The sequence below is a fragment of the Protopterus annectens genome, chromosome 7.part0, assembly GCF_019279795.1.
Source record: "Protopterus annectens isolate FY-2018-M chromosome 7.part0, PAN1.0, whole genome shotgun sequence".
Lineage (NCBI taxonomy): Eukaryota > Metazoa > Chordata > Ceratodontiformes > Protopteridae > Protopterus > Protopterus annectens.
In genome coordinates, this window is record NC_056739.1 from 1464256832 (window position 1) to 1464276132 (window position 19301).

At 39.8% G+C, this 19301-nt stretch overlaps 1 protein-coding gene across 1 annotated transcript in view; it reads left to right on the forward strand.

Annotated features, from left to right (window-relative positions):
- Window positions 1-19301, forward strand: part of ITPR1 (inositol 1,4,5-trisphosphate receptor type 1) — a 2510606-nt gene that overhangs the window by 596806 nt on the left and 1894499 nt on the right. The window contains exon 11 of the mRNA XM_044076407.1: window positions 10730-10881. Coding sequence (XP_043932342.1) covers window positions 10730-10881 — 152 coding nt within the window. The remainder of the gene's footprint in view (window positions 1-10729; window positions 10882-19301) is intronic.

Sequence of the window (19301 nt, forward strand, 5' to 3'; positions counted from 1 at the left end):
GTTCTCTGTGTTGCCATTTGACCTCTCTACTGTCCCAAAGGTCTACACCAAATGCCTCGCTCCTGTGATTGCTTTCTGCAGGATGAGGGGAATACAGATCTTTAGTTAGCTGGATGACCTGCTGATTCAGGCTTCCTCTCCAGAGATTTTCAGCATTTTCACTGTGCTATTTGTTCCCTGCAAAGCCTAGGGTTTACAATGATTTTCTAAAAATCTTTCCCGACTCCTCAAGATCATGTTTTACTCCGGTGCAGGCTCCAGACCATTCCTATACTGGCATCCCTGCCTCCTCCCGAGGCTTTAAAGCTGCATTCTTTCAATCCCTTCTTGCTCTAGCCTCCATTACGGCCAGGAAGTTTCTCATGGATCTGGGATACATGGCTTCCACCATCCTATGCTTTCTCTGGCCATACTTCATGAGGAAAGCTACAGTGGTACCTAAATTCAATCTGACTTCAATATTCTCATCCTTTGTACTTTCCAGTCCCTCTTATGTCTCAGGCTAGAGCTTCAGTGGTGGTGTCAACTATCCCTCAACCCAGGCCTTCCTTTTCAGTCTTCAGTCCTGACTCAGGAACTGTTTAGTTGCCTCAGGCATGGGGTGAGGAGTTACCTTCAGCCCTCTGAAAGTTGTGGGCCATAGGTCTCTTCGTCAAAAGGAGGACTGTATCAATATCAGAGATGAAAGCTCTTCAGGCTTTTCAATTCTCTTGCTTCTAGGACCTCTCAAAATCTTTACAGACAATACCACAGTGATATGGTACATCAAACAATGGGGGGAGGCACAATCTTTGCTCTTTGCAGACTAGATTTTCAGGCTTGGGATCTAGTTGTCTAGTATCGGGTGACTCTTCAGGCTGTTTATATTCCTTCATATCCGAGCATTCTGGTAGAAATGCTGAGCAGGTTCATAACAAACTCATGAATGGATGCTTCACAGAGATGTTTCTGAACATTGTCTACCATTGGGGTTCTCCTTTAGGTAGATCTGGTTTGCCTCACTTCTGAACAGACTACTTCCCCTCTCCTGCACCAGAGTCTCTTGTCCTCTGGCTTGGAAGGTGGACACCCTATCATTTTCTTGGAAGGGGCGGTTTCTTTATGCCTTCCCTTTCCTTCCTCTCATACCAAGGTGTCTATTCAAGACCGAGTAAGATTCTCCCAAAATCTTATTGGTGCCATTTTGGCCCTGATGGCATTTGATCCCTCTCTTGCATTTAGCCAAGGGTAGTCATCACAAGTTGCCTAACAGGGTGGACCTTCTCTCACACAAGACAAAGGGGTCTCTTATCCATCCCCACTTGTCCACTCTTCAACTGACACTGTGGGTGATAGGGTTTTGATCCCTTTTGGTCACATAGGCACCTTTTTTTCTGAGTACATGCTTTGGATTCTGCAGGAGGCCAGAATCTTTGTCCAAATGGAATAGATTTTTCTGTTTGTCTTGCTTGTAACCTGGATCCACTTTGTGGCCATTCCTTTGCTTTTCTGATTTGTGTGTGAACTGCTCAGTCTGGGGTTGGCATACTCAAGTTAAAGCCCACCTGTCACCATTTCTGCTTGTCTGCCTTTTACTCCTCCTTTGGCTTCTAGATTTTGAGGTCAAACAATTCCTTAAAGGTGTCCTTCATATTAGGCCTTCCAGGAAACATACAGTCCTCCTTCCTAGTACCTTAACTTTGATCAAGGAAAATTTACTCTGGTTCAGCTTCCTTGCATCATTGTACTTGGAAGACTGTTCTTTTGGCCTTTACTTCAGCCAGACAGGTTTCTGAGCTACAGACTCTTGTGGCTTTTTTTGTCCTTCATATAGACAGGGTGTCTCCTTGTACTAATCCTTTTATGCCCAAGGTGGTTAATGAGCTCTTAGTGTATTAATTTGTTCACTTTTATCACTTGCCGTCAGCTATGGAAAAGGTTCTTCACACCTTGCATTTGCCTAATGGACAAATCTGATATTTGGATAAAACTAAAGCCATTTGTAAATTTGAGTAACTTTGTTTCGTTTCATCATTGGTCTTTAGGTTTGGCTGTTTCTAAGCATTTCCTTGTTAGTCTCTTCATGGCAAAGCCTTTTTTCAGTAAAGTCTCATTACTAACAGGGTTGTGGCAGCTTCTGGTACTTTTTCAAAGGATTGGTTACCAGCTCCAGCCTTGAGGCAGCTACTTGCACTTCTGTGCATGCTTTTACCAAGAACTGTAAGCTGGATGTGTTTTCCAGGACTAGAGCCAGATTTGCCAGGGCTATCATGTATGGCTTTCTTGAAGGCTCTGCTGGACCTTCCTTCTCCCACCTTTCCTCCTGAACTTTTGAACTCTCCCTACTGTAAGGAATATTGCAACAGTGATATGGAAGGGCGTAATACAGTTATGTAAAATCTTATAACAGTAGATGTCCTCTTCACTGTTGCAGTATTCGCTCCCTTCCTCCTCCCCCCATTACTTTCTCCTTCTGGTTGCAAGTGATCCTTTTTTTTTTTTCTCTTTAGACTGTTCCTCCTGGGGCTTCTCAGTTCTGAGGAAGGTACATCTGTACGTCAACTTTATGCTCTATGCCTTGTGCAGGGAGCATACTTGTGACGTATGTCCCTATTACAAGGCAAGGATTTGGTATACTAGCTGGACATAGGGTTGCATTAGGCAGGGGATCCCTATTGTAAAGTATACTGTTCTTAGCATCCTACATTCTGTCACAGAAAAGTTGAATGGCACACAGGCTCAGCGGGACCAGGGCAGACCCTCACACATGGAAACTAGATCAGGAGGGTTTCCAAGATTTGATCCATTTGTGGGGATTTCCTCAAGTGCACCTGTCTGCCTCCTCCCTGAACAATCCACTAGGAAAATTCTGTTTCAAGACTTCACACAAGAATGCCTGGAAAACTGATGTCTTTTTTTCCTTGGACAGGAATGTTCCTGTATGCCTTTCCCATAATATCCAAGGTACTTATGAAAATTCAGAAGGAATCCCCCTAGATCATTGTGGTGACGACTTCTGGCCCAAACCATAAATCTTCCCTTTGGAAATGGCCAGGAGCAATTACCACAGGTTTCTTCAGAGTAGATCTATTTACACAAGAAAATGTGTATTTTGGACACCTGTCCTCAATCATCTGCCTGAATGATGGTGTCTTAATTCCTTTTAGGCACCTATTTTCTGTGGATGTGCAGTAGGTAAGAATGGAGGTAAAGCCTGCTACTAGAAAATCATGTAAGCAAATGGAAAAGGTTTTCCAGTTGGTGCAAGCAACATAACCAGCACCCATTCGTGGCTAGTTCTCTTCTTTTACAATATTTGACCATTGCTATCCTATAGCCTTTCCTGTATCATCTTGTCTGCCATTTCTGCATGCCTGACCATGGATCCTTCTCCTATTTCTCCAGTGCAGTCTGTCTGTTCTGTAAAGGGATTTTGCACAAGAGACCTTCAAGTAAACAGGTGACCCCTCCTTGGGATCTTAATTTTGTGTTAGAGAAGCTACCACTTCATTTGAACCAGCTGATCGGAGGTTCTTGACATGGAAAACAGTTTGACTGACACTGACCTCTGCAAGAAGGGTATCTGAGTTGCAGGTTGTTATGGTGAGTCCTCCTCTGAACTAATCCTCTTATGTTTAAAGTGGTATGAGAGTTTACGTTAATCCAAGCTATTTGTCTCACTTCTTTCATGAGGTCAAAAATGAGGGAGGAAGGATATCCCCATACTGTGGATGTCCACAGACAGTTCAGGTACTATCTTAACAGAAGTAAATCTTTCATATCTTCAAATCAATTGTTCATTTCTTGTGAAGGTAAGAAGGGAGAATTTCCAAATGGCCTTTAGGAAAGAGTTGGATTCTAAAAGTGTTCTACAAGCTGCTACTTGGTCCCTCTGTACATACTTTTACAGAGCACTAAACTTAGTTACTTTTCCAGGTTTTGCTGTGATCATTCTCTAGGGGCTCGTAGACTCCAGGGTGATCTCCCTATATAGCCAAGGTTACTGCAGCAATGATTACTGTGAAGAACATGGTACAGTTGTAAGTAAAGTTAATATAACAGATTGGAGCTGCAGTAGCTGTTCCATCTATTGCCGTTTTTGTTTTTGTGTTGCTGTGATTTTATGCTAGGAACAAATGTCCACAACCTAACATTGTCCTTTCAGGGCTCAGTCTCCCTGTTGGCAGGAATGCTCTGAAGGGCTTGACTGCTAAAGTTGTCTTTTAGTTAAGTTATGTCAAGCTACTCAACAGTTTGGGTGTATGGTAGGTGCCCTTAAACTTTGGAGGAATGCCAGCTGTTATCTTTTTGGCAGGATGTAACCCCATATAGCTCAATATACAGCAGCAATGATCATTTGAACAACTACTGTTAAGGCAAGTTTACTTGCGTAACTGTACTTGCATGAACATCCTAAGGATCATTGCAGCAGAATTTCTACACCTGTAATGTGGTTTCTGGTGAAGGAGAGTGCTAATCTTTGGCCAGAGTTTTAAACTTGATTGTCCCCAGGTGTATAAGATGTCCGTTTGTAGATGGATATCGCAGTGTCCGTCTGGTAGACGGGTATCGCAGTGTCCGTCTGGTAGACGGGTATCGCAGTGTCCGTCTGGTAGACGGGTATCGCAGTGTCCGTCTGGTAGACGGGTATCGCAGTGTCCGTCTGGTAGACGGGTATCGCAGTGTCCGTCTGGTAGACGGGTATCGCAGTGTCCGTCTGGTAGACGGGTATCGCAGTGTCCGTCTGGTAGACGGGTATCGCAGTGTCCGTCTGGTAGACGGGTATCGCAGTGTCCGTCTGGTAGACGGGTATCGCAGTGTCCGCCTGGTAGACGGGTATCGCAGTGTCCGCCTGGTAGACGGGTATCGCAGTGTCCGCCTGGTAGACGGGTATCGCAGTGTCCGCCTGGTAGACGGGTATCGCAGTGTCCGCCTGGTAGACGGGTATCGCAGTGTCCGCCTGGTAGACGGGTATCGCAGTGTCCGCCTGGTAGACGGGTATCGCAGTGTCCGCCTGGTAGACGGGTATCGCAGTGTCCGCCTGGTAGACGGGTATCGCAGTGTCCGCCTGGTAGACGGGTATCACAGTGTCCGCGTGGTAGACGGCTCTCGCAGTGTCCGTCTGGTTGACGCGTATCCCTGTGTCCGTCTGGTAGACGGGTATCGCAGTGTCCGTCTGGTAGACGGGTATCGCAGTGTCCGTCTGGTAGACGGGTATCGCAGTGTCCGTCTGGTAGACGGGTATCGCAGTGTCCGTCTGGTAGACGGGTATCGCAGTGTCCGTCTGGTAGACGGGTATCGCAGTGTCCGCCTGGTAGACGGGTATCGCAGTGTCCGTCTGGTAGCCGGCTATCGCAGTGTCCGTCTGGTAGACGGGTATCGCAGTGTCCGTCTGGTAGACGGGTATCGCAGTGTCCGTCTGGTAGACGGGTATCGCAGTGTCCGTCTGGTAGACGGGTATCGCAGTGTCCGTCGTGTGTGCATGATTCACACTACTTTGTGAAAAACTTTAACATGCTTGAGTATTCACTTTTGCTTTGTTTTGGTTTTTTGCTTAAAAATTAAGCCTAATCTGATGTAGATTGAAGGCCCCATCTGCAACTCTGGTTAAGTTTAATTGGCAGCTTACATTTACAATGTAATGGGCAGGAGTGGGGTAATGCAGTTTGCCACACATGGTAAGAATATTTTCAACGACAAGGAGGTAGTGCTGATGTGTGGTCTTGAGGGTGGGAGTTGGTCACCAATCACTTGCTCATATCTTCATTGAAGGCTGCATCCAGCAAGGATTTATTCTGATAAGGAAGGTATTGTGGACCTGTGTTACAGCATGGATTGCATGTCATCCCCCCCAGGACCTGGGAGCTATGCCATTAAAAATGCTACCATTGCTGTAATGGCAGCAGGGGAATAAATCACCCTCATGACTTAATGAATGACTGCCCCCTTTAGGTAGATTTTAAATATATCCTGGGAAAAGGAAGAAACTTTGCCAGTTTTAGGGAGGGTTTAATAACGGGCAAGATAGCAAAAAATTCACATGGAATTTTTTTTTTAGATTTCTTCAAGTTAAATTTTTCTTTGGCTTATAATAAATTATATCCCTGTTAGTTGCAAGTATTGTGATGACAGATCTTCTCCAAAAGCTTTTTGTTTGGGAAGGATATAATTAGTCTTCTCTGAACTGTTTGTAGTAAAACAGCTTTGGCTTGGAGTGCCAGCCATCATCAGTGTAGTAGTTAAAGAATGTAAATCACTGGATATTTCCCTAGTCAAGCCAGTGACCGTATCTAATGACACTGTCTTCAGAGATTACTCATAAAATCCAAACGAACTGTATCTGTTAAAGGCACGCAAGTAATTCTCGATCTCTCTGCTGCAGGTGTACCTTACCAGAGTGGAGATGAGTTACATAACCCACTCCTCAAGCGAAACCACTTTATTTCACCCACTTTTCTTTCTAATGACAGGCAAGTCTAAACATGTCATGGAGGGCAGAGTTTGAAAGCCTGTTTCCCAGGTATGTAGCCCCCAAATGTCTAGATGTAGTATAGCTACATCAGTGATTTGTGTGTAAAAAGAAATGTTTCTGTTGCTGTCCTTCAAACTAAGCATTTTTTGATGTCTGGGGATTGGACATCATATAGGCAGGTGCCCAAACAATAACTGAATTTTACTGTTGGGGAGCAGATTTTAGGCCATGGACTCCTTTTTATAGGAGTTCCATTCCACCTTCTAATTCTAGGGTTCCCTCATTCTATCTGGAGTTTGCCATGGTGGAAGAATTCATCAGAAGATGACTGAGCTTTCACGTGTTAATAGGAGTGAGAAAAGGGCAATATGCCGTTCCAGTTTCTAAGATCTTGACAAAACCCTGTAATTCTGCTGGCTGTTAAAAAGAATCCAGTACCCCTCCTACACTGTAGACCTGTAGACATACTGCTGGTTCCTCTACCTTTTTTCCAGATCTCCAGTAAGACTCCCCACTGATAAAGGTATAGATTTGAGTCCTTAGCCAGGGTTCCAAGCCATATCCTCAAACACTGTCCAGCCAGTGCTTCATGTCCCTGCCCAAATAGCTGACTCACATGGAGATTTGATTTGCACTCCCCCACCCCTGGGAAAGGCTGGAACAGGTTTGCTAGCTAATGCCCCCTTTTGCCCATACTGTAAGGAAGTTACCATTGCCACCAAAACCCCTTGACAGGTACTTTAAGGCCCTTAACAAAGGGAGTCCAATCTTGCTGTGTAATTATCTACAAAGATCAGCCACAATAAGAGGTTTAAATATTTTTAATAATAAAACAAGAAAATACTAAGTATATATTCAGCGACAGCATTCAGAATCGCAGGAAATATTTAAAACAATATTGCAGGACAGGCTCAGACAAATATCTAAACTAAGCTTCACTATATTCCTGACTGTATCCGAGACTTTTACTATATTCTGTAATTTACTAATAGAGCAAGGCAGATGTGGTGAGTGGTTCTTGTCTGTTTTAAGACAGAAAGCAGAATGTTCTCTCACTCTGAGATTTTTCAGAATAATATCTAAAATATTACTGCTGGGTTAGCTTTCAGAATGACAACATTTCTGGTCATCTGACATCTAGTTCCCAGGCAAAACCCCCATTGTTGGCAACTGGCAGTATTTTAGCACCTACCCATAAAAATACACATAAAGGGCTTTTGCTCAGATCTTTGGCAGTTGCTGGAAGTCATAAAACAATTGCATATCTTATGCTTCCAAAGTAGTGATTAGTTTATCCCAAGGAAAATACAGAAAGCTTCCTAGTGCAAACTTTGTCTCTGGCTGCATTGAAACCTGAAACGTAGCATCTTTATGGCCTAGCCTAGAAAGTGGTTTAATTTCAGATATTTTCTAAGGTTTGCTGGACTGAGGTTAAACCTCCACTTTCCTTGGTCAAAATGTATACATTTAAACAGTTACAGTAGTGCATGTACATTTCTGTTCTCTTCTAGCAAGGAACACTGTGGATATATTTTAAACATGAGCACTTTACAAATAACCTTTTCAACACACACATTTGTGCAAAGCAGTTTGATATACTCATGACATAGTTTTAATACATTTGTAACACAACCATCTTGTATAAATTATTCTGATATTCACCAATGACATAATTTACAAAATTCTAGCTAGCTGTGCTTGGCAGTACCTCCTTTCATCACAGTAACAATTGTACTTCTGTAGTTTACGGCATACAAGTACAAGCTCCACTGCACATGCTAAACCTAGTTTCCTATCAAAGGAGAGTTGTAAGATCAGTTTGGATGACACCTGTAATATTTTTCTGTAAGACCTAAAAGAAAGCATTTACATTATTCATGAAAGTTAGCAATTTATGGCCAGCACTTAAAATACTGGGGTTCATATCATTCAGTTGTCTAGTGTTTTAAGAAGCCTTCTGGTATGCTTGCGCAATGAGTCAATGATGGAATGTGGGGCTGTCCAGAGACTTAACATTTTTGCTTTACATCTGGACCATCTGCTAGTGTCCTGTTGGCAGTGCTTTGACTTGAACCATGTCACGTGATTGTTTCACAGATGAACCACTTTTAAAAAGATTGTACTTTCTTGCATCTAAGTGTACTGTACATGAAATTTAAAATGTTTGAAACTATTTCATCATGGCACAGAGCTGCTTTGTGTATCAAAGGTAATAGAGTTTGATTTCTTTCCCGTCTTCTACCTTCCACTTCTCCCAGGATATCCCTCCTTGGTCCACTTGCATTTCACACTGGTGGAAGAAGTACACAAGATTCCAAAGTTGGAGTAGCAGTTAAATTACTGGTGGCAGCTGTCTCTATATGTGAGATCGTAGTAGCAGCATGAGTGAAATGACCTAGATCAGTCAGCACAAAGACCCCTACATTGGTTTATATGATGGTAGTGTTATAGGTGATTGTGTATTTTGAGGGTGCATGGCTGTCTATGGATGTGAAGTGGAGGAGCTTTGACTGACTTGAATGAAGCATCCGAGTCCCAAGGTGACTTAGATGCCCGAGTGATAGTTCCATTATGAAGGCCTTGTTCCAAGCAGTTCTTGGGTATTACAAAATTCTCAGTGGATCCTCTTCAAAGCCAGGCCTTTTTTTTTTTTTTTTTTTTGAGCCATCTCCATGGTACAGACGAAGGTGACCGAAATTTGAGTAGTGGCTCAGGAGGTTGTATGAGCTGGCCTGGGATTATGGGAGTGAGCAGCTGATGCTCCCTAGTCCATCCCAAGTAAGAGAAGCGGCTCTGGCTTGCCACAATGGTTCTATTTTAATGGGAATATAGGGGGTGTTACCCAGTGGAGTTAGAACCATTTAAGCCTGGGATGTTGTGTTGCTCTTTCCCTTGAACAGCAGTAGCAGGTAGTCTGTATCCTACAGCCAGCAAGCTGGCCCACTCTTGCACACGAGACTCTCCCACGAGCAGTAGGACTGATTGGATGTTGATAATGAAGCCATTGGGCAAAGTTCCTGGGAAGATGCAGAAAAGCCAGATTAGTATGATACTTCCTCATGGTCAGTTTTTCTCTGAAGCATGTAAAACTAATTCATAATCTTTGCCTTTTGGTGCTGCTGTTAGCATTGATGAATGCTGCATTTATTCAGTGGTATAAGTAAGTTTTGATATAGCAAGTGTGTTTGCTGTATTCAAGGGTTTGTGGAAAAAAGATTGGTGGAAAATAGTGTGATTTATTTGATAAGCACTTGCACCTTTAGTGAGAAATACCCAAGTAATGTTGAAATGCTTCATATTTTATGAAGTTGTAAATATTTGGCACCGCAGCTGCATGTAAATGCAGGAAGTTATGTATCCTTGTTTAGAATGAGGCAAAAAAACTTGTTTAAAGGTAATTGCAGTGTTGCTTTGTAAAAAGGTACTGTGAAACACCTTTGCTATCTCGATGCTGGTTTTTACATAACTCAGTACTGTTCATTCAGCTATGCAAAGTACAGCATTATGATCTAGGAAGAGATTATCCAGCTGCATTATGTTGAAATGTGCTTGTTTAAAGAGAAGCTGCATATAGCATTATGGCCTTGGTTCTTTGGCTTGTCATTTTTCTGCTAATGATTAACAAATGGGAAAGGGAAATTTCACTTATTGCATGAGTGGGAATTAAGCTTGCATGAAATCCTTTTCTAGCCCTTTATTTCAAGCCAGTACATCCATCAGTTACATGCTGATAAGCACTGCCATTGACTTCCACTCTAAGCCAGCAGTTCACTACTTTTTCTTCCCCAGTACCATGTAAGACAACTAGTTCTTTGTGAACCTTTGTTAGTCCAGGTATCAAGGATGAGGTCTGTGCATTGAATATGAAGTTAATAGTAGCCTGGCATGCATTTTTTGGGCAGGCGGCAGGAAAACTGGTGCTCCCAAAGAAGAAAATCCTGTGTGTGGAGTGAACATGCAGATTCTTTATGAAGTGGTTGGGGAGGTTAAATTTGAAAGTTGCAGCTCTGAACCACAACTATGTACCACTTGCTCAACATGCTGCTGTTTTTCTCTTGAGTGTTCAGGAGTTTTGTTAATCTGTACAGCTTTGAAAGGCTGAGCTTTTATGAATTGGTTTAATTGGAAGTTTGAAGGAAGTGAGTGGTGCTACATTATTTCTACTTTAAATTGTATGAAAATTAGTCACATCAGAGCATAGCTTTGATACAAAATTTAACAGATGCCGGCAGGTATTGTATTGTGCAATGTAGTTAGAAGTTGCATTTTTTTTTCCAGATGGATCCAGAGCATGAGACCTTGACAAAGCTGCATGCTCCCCAGGAAAAAATGATGTACACACTAATTTCTGTGGTTAATGGAAATGAAATATCTTCAATTTTTGAGCTAGATCCAACTACATTGCGAGGGGGTGACAGCTTTGTCCCAAGGTAAGTGAAGTGTACATATTTTCTTCCATGCATATGAATTTTGAATCTGAGTAAAACAGACATCCCAGGCAAGGACAGTCAAATATTTTAAAGAACTTGACATTTTATATATTTGTTAACAATGTAGGTGCATTAATCTGAAGACCCTTTTTGGGTATGACCTGGGCCTAAAGGTGAATAGTAGCAGCTAATTACAAGATAACAGATGGAAATACAAAATATGTAATGGGCTACTGAGACTTGAGTGGCATGGGGCAGAAAGAAGGAAAGGTAAAGGAGGAAAAAGACAAAACTGAGGCAAAATTTGTAGGAAAAATAAATGCATGAAGTAAGCTTTGAGGAATAATTAAGACTGGGGGAGAATTTAAGGAATGGGGATTGGAAATTCAACCATTACAAGAGAAAACAGACTTGAGAAGTGACAGATACTAAGTGGAATAAAATGAAAATTCAGTTTCAAAATAGGGTAGAAATAAGAGTTAAGGTTAAGGAATAAGAGCTATTTAGAGGGGCAGACAAAAGTTGTACTGAATAAGGGGATCCCTAGGAACAACTGCAGACTACTAAAGGGAAATAGGGGAATATTTGGGTAATATGCATGAGTTTAGAAAATTGCTGTTAAGCATCTGTTTAACTGCAGACCACAAACTTTTAGCACAATGAATAGGGCAACAGAAGGAAAGGGTTCTTAAACTTTAGGAGTATATAACAAAACATCCTGAGATCCTATAGGGGTATTGGATATTTTGGAACTACTGAAATTTGTATATAGCAAAGGAATGTGGAAACCATGAAAAAACACAAATGGACATTTTTATGGAGTATTTAATTGAGACGAGGTTAGAGGAGGATGAAGCTCAAGTAAAAGTTGAGAGAAAATTATGTATGGTCTGTCTACAGGGAGGTTCCCAGAATAACATTGTATTCCTTGTTTAAAAAAAAAAGTGAAATCTGGGGGGTTTTAAGTGTTTTAAAAGTGGAGCACTAGCATCTTGGAAGAAGCTTTGGTAGCTGTATTACCCAAAGTGGGATAAGATGCATCACACCTAGCTCCATATTGGACCCCATTTCATTGTAAACCATGATTATGAAGTATGTTCCTACTAGCTAAGTGAATGGCAAGGGTGTTGCCAAAACTGATTTTTGTAGTTTTGTGGAGGTGGGACAAATTTTGACAGTAACTGTGATGGCTGAGAGGAGCAAAATGTAAGAAAATACCCTTGTTGGCAGGTCTTCATGCCGAGAGAGCATTTAAAATGACTTGTGTAGTCTGCTGAGATGATACATAGGGTGAGGCAGTAAAACATTTGCATTCCTGATTCATTAGTACCCAAATTTATTGGGACTTAACATGAAATATTTAGATGTTTGGATTAAGGATTATGTTAATAGCAACTAAGGACGTGAGAAAGAGGGTATACAAAAGATACAGAAAATGAAACCAAGCTCTTCATGAATTTGGATAACCAGATAAAGCTCTGAAAATGTTAAGTCCATTTAGTTTTATATATCTGTTGGGTATACCTTCAACCAGAGGAGAAGTTGAGAACAATAAAATTGAGGGAATTTATTTAGGAGGGGGCGAGGCCAAGAATCAAGTAGGGTAAGATGATCCTTCCCATAGAACAAGGTGCTTTAGGGTACTTTAAAGTCCATTCATAATGCAGTCTGAAGGGATAAGTGAAAGGGGGGTGATTTTGAATTAGGGGGTCCTGGAAATGAGAGGAGTTTTGATTGCAGAATCTTAAGGAGGATAACCATGATATATTTGTATGTTGCAAAATATATTACAAGAACTAAGTCATCACCAGAAAGGAGATTTTGCCAGTAAGGATGATTGCAAGTAAGAGTACACAGAACAGGCAAGACGGGACTGGAACTTGAGAAAACTGACAATGGAACTAAGATATTAGGAGCAAATAACTAGAAAGGGAAAGATAGTAGAGTGGAATGAGGCCAAGTGCAAGTTTGCACTGCAGGGTAGATGGAGATTGATAGCTTTGTTAGGGAAGGCAGAGTGTAGGCAAAGAGAAAAGGATAAGGGGAATTGTAAGTGAACCTGCTCTGGATGGAGTGTCGTTTAATCTAGAACATATGCTGCTAAAGGTATAATAAGACATGTAAAGTGTTGCATGATAGCTATGAAAATGAGGAAATTAAAAAAGATTGGGAAGAGAGCCTGGAAAAGCAATTTACAGGGAAGCAATGGTAGAACAAATGTATGCTCCCAAGTATGCAACAAAGTGCAAAAGATTTAGGATTTTTGCTATTTTTATAGGTATTTTTTTATATCCCAAAGAGACTTAAAATATTTTTCTCTGGTAGATAGCAAGTGTTGTAGGTGTGATTGTTGTAGAGAGGTACCTGAGAATTTGTTTTGGGAGTATACTGTATCTGCATATCTGAAATTCCCTGCAGAGTACTCCAAGAAATATTGGGGAAGCAGATAGCTGTAACTAAGGAGATGATTCCTTTGCACTGGTACACTGGATCTGAAATGCTTGAACTTGGGCCTTACTAAGCATAATTCTGTTGGCTGTCAAAAAAGTAATTTAATAAAAAATGGAAATCAAATTCTTAACTATTAATGTATTGAGAATTATAGGAACTGGAAGAGCGATCTTCAGGAAAGGAGCAAATTACATGGAAATGGAAATTATGGGGGCAATACACGCTGAATAACCTCCAGGAGGAGGAGTAAGGTTTGAGACTGCCAGAATTCAGCAGTTTATGCAATTCTGGACTGATAATTACAAAGAAAGCTAAGATAGAAAAGTTAATATGGCTTTTCTTAATTTATGTTTGCCTGTGTCTTAAGTGATTTAATAAAGGTGTTTAAAAATGTTAAGTGTTACTTGCCACCCATTTCACAATAAGCATCATATCCTTGGAATCTCCTTTCTATGCCATATTTTCCTTCCTGTAATGTATTCATCACCCATGTGTGTATTTTCTTCAGTATGTAATCTACATTAGTATCGGTGGTCTTTTATTTTCTCCTTTTGTATGAAAAAAAATCCTAACTCTATCATCACTCTATATTCTAGCCAGTAATTCAGTATGTAACAAAAAAATGGTCCATCTTAGTTATACCATCTAGACATGACGCTTATTTTTATAATTTCCTTTTAAAATAGCATTCAGTTCCTTAAGATCTATTTTCTGAATATTTGCCGGTGTCATCTACCTTAACATTGCACCTGTCCCTGTTACCTGTACATCTTCACTTTTTTTTAAATCTATCTCAATTTATTTTAAGTTTTTATCTGTATTGCTAAAAATGTACTCCATTTTCTCCAGAATACTCATCTTCTACCTTTCTTTACATTTTCCACCAAAACGGAGATTCTACTTCCCACCTCCCTTGAAATACTTTTGCTTGTACGGTGGATATAAAAAGTGTACACACCCCTGTTAAAATGCCAGTTTTTGTGATATTAAAAAAGACCACAATAAATAATTTCAAAACTTTTCCACCTTTAATGTGATCTATAACCTGGACAATTCAATTGAGAAATCTATTAGGGGAAAAATAGTAGTATAATAAGCTGGTTGCATAATTGTGCACACCCCTTAAACTAAGTTTGTTGAAGCACCTTTTGACTTATTTACAACATTCAGTCATCTTGGGTACACACCTGCCATCAGTTAGACTGTGATTAACCCCAAATAAAGTTCAGCTGTCCTAGTAGGATTTTCCTGACATTTACTCAGTTGCCTGCAACAGCAAAATCCATGGTTCTCAGGGAGCTTACAAAGCATCAAAGGGGTCATTATCACTTAGGAAAAGGGTACAAAACATTCTACAGCATTGGATATACCATTGAACACAGTGAAGACAGTCATCAAAAAGTGGAGAAAATAAGGGACAACAGTGACGTTGCAAAGAACTGGACGTCCCTCCAAAATTGATAGAACAAAAACTGGTCAGAGGATGCCAAGAGACCTACAGCAACACTGAAGGAGCTGCAGGAATTTCTGGCAAGTACTAGTGTATTACATGTGACAACAATCTCCCATATTTTCCATATGTCTGGACTATGGGGTAGGGTTGCAAGACAGAAGCCTTTTCTTGCACAGAAAAACATTCAGGCCCTGAAAAAATTTGCAAAACATTATATTGTATCCCAAAAGCATGTGGGGGAAATGTGTTATGGTCAGAGACCAAGACTGAACTTACAATTCCAAAAGGTACATTTGGTGCAAAATCATTTCACATCACCAAAACATCCCCATGGTGAAGCATGGTGGTCGCAGTATCATGCTTTGGGGTTGCTTTTCAGCTGGAACTGAGGCTTTGGTCAAGGGGAGGGCATTACAAATAGTGCCAAATACCCATCACTTTTAGGTTCATAGGTAGGTACTAGGCTATTGACCCTAGAGGCCTGTACAAGCCTAGCCAAAAAGGTACCCTTGCTTTCGCCACCCAAGAAAATTATTTTCTTGTGCCACTGTCGAGCAGAGTCATAGAGGTGATCCCTGGGGTGAATTTCCTATTTCCCATCCAATCAAGATATTTCTTGAGTGCTAATGAGGAGCTTTGTTTGTTATAGATAGGTAGTTTTGTTCCAGAGTATGGGAAGTCTCTTTAGGGCAAGAATCTATCCCTCTAGCATGTCCTGTTTATTGTGGTGACAAGGTTTAGGTCCCTAGAGCATGTAGCTTGGAGGATTGGGATTTCTTTAAGTGGAGTATGTCCAACAGCTCTGGGTTTGACATAGCTTTGTATGTTAGGCAGAGATTGCCTCTGAGTAGGCAATATGCGACGGAGTAAAGCTTGAGTTTTTTGAGACAGTCTGCTTAGGGTATCTGTTTGAGGCCGGTGATCATTGTGCTAGGTATTTTTGCAGCCTTTCCAGTTGTAGATGTCTTGTGAGGTATATAACAAAAGGGGCATTGTACTCTAATGGGTCTAATGAGTGATAAGTAGAGGGGAACAATGACCTCTTTTTTTTTTGTGAACTTGTAAATCACCGATGGTGACAATAAACGCCAGGAAACAGGATACTATGCTGGAAACACTTGATTTATTAGAATACAAATAGTTAAGCGCTTTCTACAGTGATAAATCTGTCTTCATCAGAAGTCTTACATTTGTCAGAAAAATTGATTTTAAGTTCACCTTTAGTAATTTAAGCATCCTAAACTGATTTTTTTCTTTTCAACGCTGTGCTTGTCCTTTTCACAGTGTGACGATTCCATGGCTCGCAAAATAACTTCAAATTTTCAGCCGACAAATGACTCCAGTAATTTTCCAAAAAGTCTCCTTATTCATGTGTGTAAAAACCTGGACATCTTCCATGCATGAATGCTGTGGTACCACACTTTTGTTCACACTGTTGGTGTTGCATGCTTATCCTCAGGACATACAGCTGGTATCTGTGTGCTATTCATTCTCCCAACACTACTGTTTGCCACATTTGAAGCAACTCAGCATATGTTTTCAGTTTTCGTCTGTCCCTTACTGTCACCTTTTATTGCATTCAAATTCCTTTGCAGATTGTGAATTCTATCAACAAATCTTTCCTGTAGCACACTTGGGTTCATACTTCATCCTCCTGTTACTTGCCTCATCCTCTGGAATGCAGCTTTTAATGGTATCCAACCACGATGCTACCACGTCATCTAATTTTTTTACACATTTGTGTCCAAAGCTCCTTGTTCCTTTTTAGTAGTGTGCAGTAATCCACTTTCCACAATTTATATTAAAACTTGAAGCATTTTCTTCAACACTAACCTTCACCTCTCCAGTAATTTAGCCATTCCCTATGCTTGCACTTGTCTCTGCCACCTCATTTTCTGATCTCTTCTGGTCTTGGCTCTGTGGTAACGTGACTGCAAGAAGAGTGTAGGGATGCTTTATTTAACGTTCATTTTATGCAATATAAAAAACTAAATAATTTATTCACTTTTAAATTCATATTTAAATGTCTTAACCAATTATCCACGCAAAAGAACTTAAAACAGTTCTAGTTCTTTTGTTCCTTTTCTGTTAACATTGTCTCTCTAGCCTTCCTTCACAACCATCTTGTTTTAGAAAATACATTATCCTTTTCCATTTTCTTGTATAACAAATTCTTTTTTCCGCAGCATTGCTGTTTTCACACAGTACTTCATTCCATTTGTCAATATCACATTTCTTTCATACTTCACATGTAATATTTTCATTTGTTTAAAACCTTCCATCTATATTCATTTCTAAACCTCCCCAAAATGTATTCTTTTGCAGTCTAAAGTTTTTTTCACTATAGTCGACCTGTTTTCTTCACTGTATCACTTATTTCGTATTAACTTTCACTAGTAACTTGTCTGACATTCTCCAAAAATCCTTTGCTTCATAAAAATGTTCAACCCTTTTTCTTCGGTCTTGTTGCTTTTTCTGTTGTATGCCTTCCATGGATACACTATTCTGTAAAATCCTATACCATTATGTTTTCTTTGCCCATCAACCTTGTTTTTAACTTCTGTAATGTCATTGTTTTTCTCATCTTTTCTTCCATATTGTTCCTTTTTCCTTTTCTATGTTTTTCCCATTATTTTTTCCATATAGCAATCTTGCCTGTCTTTTTTTTTTTTTTCTTTTACCTTTCTTATTACCCAAAATGTATAGACACCAAATGTGCCACTGGAATTTTTGTTCAAATCAGCTTTATTATAAATTATCCCTCTTTTCACCTGGTTTAGCCTTGAGCTCCAAATGAAGCAAAGAAATCTGTTTCCATTTCAATAGGAAATTTGTGTTCCCCCTACATATGGTTTATGCCGATTACCTTTGTATTGGGGCAGATATCTCAACTTGTCTACAAAGTTAGCAATGTTTGTTCTAGTATCTCTCTGTTGACTTATACTTTCATAATCATCGGATCCATCCACATCCCCTTTCCCATTTTTTCCAAATGGGGTTGGGATGTCACTTCAGTAGTGACCACCATCTAGAGCAAAGGTTTTTATATTCAACTGTCACTCCCAAAATAACTAAAATTCTTATGAAATGTATTTAATTTCTCACCAAATACCTTGCAGTTCATTTTGTTTAATTGCAGACCAGCTGTAACAGCTTTTCAATCCATATTATAACCGCAGTTATTCATCCCTTGTTTGTTTGAACTAAATCTGCATATGTCATGCATATTGGCAGTAACATTTCCTTCATGTCACATCTTGCCTCTTTGGGTTTCCCTGTTGTATTTTTCCCTCATTTTTCCCCATCCATTTTTTTATAGCTTATACCTATGAATTTTCATAACATTTCTTTATTACATTAATCATTACCATATGCCTTTAAAATATGCCACACTGCTTCATGATTCACTTCTTCAAATGCTTTAGCTACTTCACATACTATCAGTCTGTCTTTTATCATCTCTAATACATTTCATTGACTTTTACCTCTGTTCCTTTTATACCATAAATCCCTTATTCTACCTCCTCCAATAACTTTCATAAATATTTAAGTCAATATTCTAGTGATAGCCTCTGATTTTTTTTCTTTCCTTTTTTCCACATCTTCCATTACATCTATATCCATTCATTGAATATTTTAAAAAAAATCATTTTTATTTCTTTAAATTACTCATAATTTGTCATCTGATTCTGGTGCTGATTCTTACTTTTTGCCACGTTTTTCTTTTGTTGCATCATTTTCAGAAAAAAAAATTCAGACTTTCTCACCCCATTCTTGCCCATCCATTTCTCCTGATTCATAAATTTTTCTCTCTACAAAGTTTTCTACCATCTCTATAAATATCTTTTGCATTTCCTTTGCTGTCTTAAGATTACATCCGTTCTTCCTTTTACCTCCTCTAAATAAAGGGAAACCTATTTTCTTCCTTTCAGGAAAAAATCTTTTTGTATGCAACAGTTCTTAGACCTTTCTCTTCATACATCTGTTTTTCTTCTATAAAATGGCTTATGTCATCCTATTTATTTTTTTCTACTTCTAATTCTGTACTTCTTGTACACAACCCACAACTGTCTAATTTTTAAAAAGTGGTTTTGTCATATGTTTCCATATTTTTCTCCAGTCTTCCTCCTTTTAAATTCGGCAGTTAATATTTATCAATTTTACTTCACTGTCTTCACCTATTGTAGTCTACACCACTCTATGATCTGTAAACTCTTCCATCTGTACTCCCCTTGTTATTTTTCTTCTCTGAACTTTCTAATCTATTTCAGTCTTAAAAATCCCCCTTTTATGTCCATTCTCCAGCTTCATACTTTTAAATCTTTACATTTTAATTTGCATAATACCTAATATTTTTTTCTTTTCTTTCCTTGGGTTACCGTTGAAATCTCCCATCATTGACATATTTGCGAACACAAATGTTTGAGTTTTTCAAACTGTTTCTATGTTGCTAGTATATGTATAATTTCTTGTTAAACTTGCACATTTTCTCATCGCGTATCACTATCATTCCTAG